Genomic DNA, 3,710 nt, shown 5'->3' on the forward strand with positions numbered 1-3,710 from the left:
ACTACCCTCTACTACCAAATCTCTATATTCCGCCTTACATAATTTTCAAAAGCTCCCTTAGGGAGAGGGTGTATGGAGTTGGTCATTAACTCCCTCTATGTCTTTTCTGGCTTGGCTGATTTTCCACTCTGTTATTCCATGTGATGATATCTTAAAAATGAAAAATTTGAGACTTGTTTCACGTTGTTGTTTGTGTAACTCGGAGGAGGAGACTGTTGAGCATATTTTCTTTTCTTGCCCCTTTTCACTTTTCATATGGAGGAAGGTTGGCATGTGGTTTGGCACTACTATGAATCCGGAGCGAAATCTTTTGCTTACCACTATGATTTACAATCTGGATCGAAAACAGAAATATTTTTTGCACGTCTGCCCTTACATTATAAGCTAGTTTATTTGGATGGCTCGTAATGATATTATACATGAGGGTAAAGTCATTCAAAATATGATGGTCTTTACTAATATTATTGTCTATATTAATAAGCTTTGGAGGACGGGTAATGCTAAACAAAGCTTCTTTTCGGGCATTAACTATTTTCTTTCTATGGGGTTTGCGGTCATGGCTGAGAGGAGATCTACCTTCTCCCGGTTTTGGTGAGATGGAGGCCCCCTCCCAAGAGTTGGGTAAAGTTTAACACCGATGGGAGTTGGAAATTTAACAGTGCGGGCTGTGGGGGCATTGCTAGGAATTTTGCTGGGAACTGTATTCTTTTCTTTTTCTCCCCCTCTTATGCTGACACTCCTATGGAGGTGGAGGCTCGGGTCATCTTGATGGTTGTCATGATAGCTCACTCTCTTAGCTGGCATTTTATTATCTTTGAATGTGATAATCGCATCTTGGTTGACAATTTTGCCAATGGTGTCGAGATCCCTTGGGATATCCTCTATTAAATTAAGAGGATTAAATGCTTAATCTCTAATATGAATGTGATATGGAGTTTCAATTATCGAGAGGAAAATCAACCAGCAAATTGGCTTGCTATTTTAGGTAGCGCCACTAATAACTGTTGAGTCGGATCTGATCCCCCTCCTTTAAACACTTTGTTGGTTGGTGACAAGATTGACGCCCCATATGTTCGTCGGGATGTCTCCTCTTAGCTTGTTATTATCTGTTTGGCAGTATGGTTTGGCACTGGATCTCATTGGGGTTGTCCTAATATTTCCTTTCCTGCTTCGGGCTCGTTTGACTCTCAGTTGGGGTGGTGGTTGCCGCTCACCTTATATTTATGATAGTACCTACTTTTGGTTTTTTGGTACTTTCATTAAGTGTCAGCTTTTGCACCTGAGTTTAAGAGTTTTATTGGCTTCATTAACGTTGGGTGCCAGCTTTTGCATCTAAGTTTACGAGTTTTATTCGCTTCATTAACTCAATCTCTACTTTCACGGGCCCTCTTTCTTTCCTTTGTCATTATTACTGCAAGTTTTCTTTCGTGGAACTTAGATGTTTGTGATGCTGTTGCCGCCTGGAGCTCTTCACTTGGTCTTTGTGTTCTTTTTTTTTTTTTTTTGGTGTACATCTTTTGTGTGGTTACGATTACTTTGGTATACTGTATTTAATATTTTTTTGAGTACACTTTTTCCGAGCAACCAACCTCTCTTATCTATGCTTGGTGCGCGTGCGCACACACACACACACACCTTTATGTATGTATGGATGCATAGATGCATGTATGTATTCATCCATACATACATAAAGGTGTGTGTGTGTGTGTGCGCGCGCGCACACCAGGCATAGATAAGAGAGGTTGGTTGCTCCACCAACAAGCCCCACTAAGCGCACACACACACCGGGCATAGGTAATTTCTAGACCCGAGTTCGAATCCTCAACCAAACGGGATTTGAATTTGCACATGAGATTGGTTGGGGGGGTCCGCCCTTCTCATATATATATATATATATATATATATTGATGAGTAGTATTTTAAAAAAATTAATTGACTACAAGGCTACAAAGATTTATAATTACTTAAAATTAATAATTAAAAAAATAGAATAAAAATATATTAAATGATTTTTTAACATAAACAATAAAATTTAAATCTTGCCCCAACTATTAACATCCTACAGCAACGAGATTAGGGTTGTCAAAATGACTCTTTGTTTGCGAACAGCTCGTATTCAACTCTCTAAGCAAACAGTTCAACTCGCTAAGCAAACGAGTCGAACACAAACACACCTTTTGTGTTCGAAATATAAATGAACCGAACACGAGCTGAGCCATGGCTCACTCGTGTTCGGCTTGTTTATACCCCTAGATACATCTATTTAAAAATTTTATAAGTGTTTTCTATAATACATATCGCTTTGATAACTCTTTGCATATGATTCCTACTCTTTTATTCATTAATCTATCACGATTGTTTTGCAACATGTGCAACATTCAAACAACGGAACCTTCGACTACTTTATCTCGGATTGTTGCAACATGTGCAACATTCAAACAACGGAACCTTCAACTACTTTATCTCGGATTGTTCTTTTCATACTCAAATTATGAGATCTTATATGAAACTTTGCGTAGAAATGCTACACTATTTATTATTGTTGCGTTAGTATTATTAAGGAAACTATCTTTTGTTTTTATTTTTTTAACTTTTGCTTATATAGTCAGATATATACTTGCATGATAAGTACATCTATGTTTGTACTATAAAGAAGTTTTGATTAAGATACAATCCTTTTTCAGTTCTCTTATTTCTAGCATCGCCATTAACTTACTCCCAAGTATTTGAGATCTGATTAATGAATCCTCAATTCCTTTTATTCATTATTGTTGAATGTTCAATAAAGTGCTAAAAACTATTCATGCAAAACGTTTTATACAACTTCTAACCCTGTTATCATTCAATCTAACTATTGTTATTTCCTACTCCACTGCATTAATTTTATACATACATTTTACTGATACATCTTTTAACATTGAATGTACATTCAAAAACCACCAAGTTGTCTTCCACTACCCTTCTTCAACATATGCTTAATTTTGGTTGATTTCTATGATCGATAAGAAAAATCCACTAATCATTCCATGACTGATAGATTTGGAGATTTCACCTTTAGTTTGCCCTTTATTATATTAAGCGACTTTGAACCCACGCTGGCCATTGTGAACGCTTAAGGCACTGCAACATGAGCTACTACTGAATTTTTCTCAATGAGCAAGAAAAAATTTGGCTGAAGCATAAAAGATAGATAATTTGTTTGAATTCAAACCACCAAAACAATTACTATCATAAGTAAAAAAGAGGTACAAGTATCAATACCAAAGTAATGACTCTTATCTAAATGAAGAAGAGAAGCCCTAACACGTACTCTGCATGCGAGGGCGATGGACACTCCAACACCGAATAGAAAGAAGGGCATAACGAAGTCCGCAACAGTCACCCCGAACCACGGCGCGTGGTTTATCGCCGGAAACGCTCCGCCGGCATCGTCTACGAGAATCATGAGCTGCGAAGAAGCAAGGCATTGGAATTTACTGGATATTAGAGATTGCAATAAACATGTATACAATTCTATTAAAATTACAGCAACTGTGAGGCCGCGAAAGACGTCAAGAGAGGCGAGCCGCTGGTTTGGACCAGAGGGCTTCGCTGAATGGCTCACAGAGATGACAGGCGCAGGGGGAGGAGAGTGGTGGTGGTCCGGGAGAATCTCCACTTCCTCCGCCGAAGCAACGCCTCCGCTGCTACTGCTGGCCGGCGCCGAGCGC

General features: G+C 38.6%; 1 protein-coding gene across 1 annotated transcript in view; it reads right to left on the bottom strand.

Moving 5' to 3' along the window:
- The window catches only part of LOC110033698 (heparan-alpha-glucosaminide N-acetyltransferase-like), a gene marked incomplete at its 5' end in the record, with an annotated part of 12,883 nt that extends 9,177 nt beyond the window's left edge, over nucleotides 1–3,706 (bottom strand). The window contains 2 exons of the mRNA XM_020737750.1: nucleotides 3,311–3,448; nucleotides 3,527–3,706. Of these exons, the coding sequence (XP_020593409.1) occupies nucleotides 3,311–3,448; nucleotides 3,527–3,706 (318 nt within the window). The remainder of the gene's footprint in view (nucleotides 1–3,310; nucleotides 3,449–3,526) is intronic.
- Nucleotides 3,707–3,710: the final 4 nt, after the last annotated feature.

This window comes from Phalaenopsis equestris, unplaced genomic scaffold (assembly GCF_001263595.1).
Source record: "Phalaenopsis equestris unplaced genomic scaffold, ASM126359v1 Scaffold001258, whole genome shotgun sequence".
Lineage (NCBI taxonomy): Eukaryota > Viridiplantae > Streptophyta > Magnoliopsida > Asparagales > Orchidaceae > Phalaenopsis > Phalaenopsis equestris.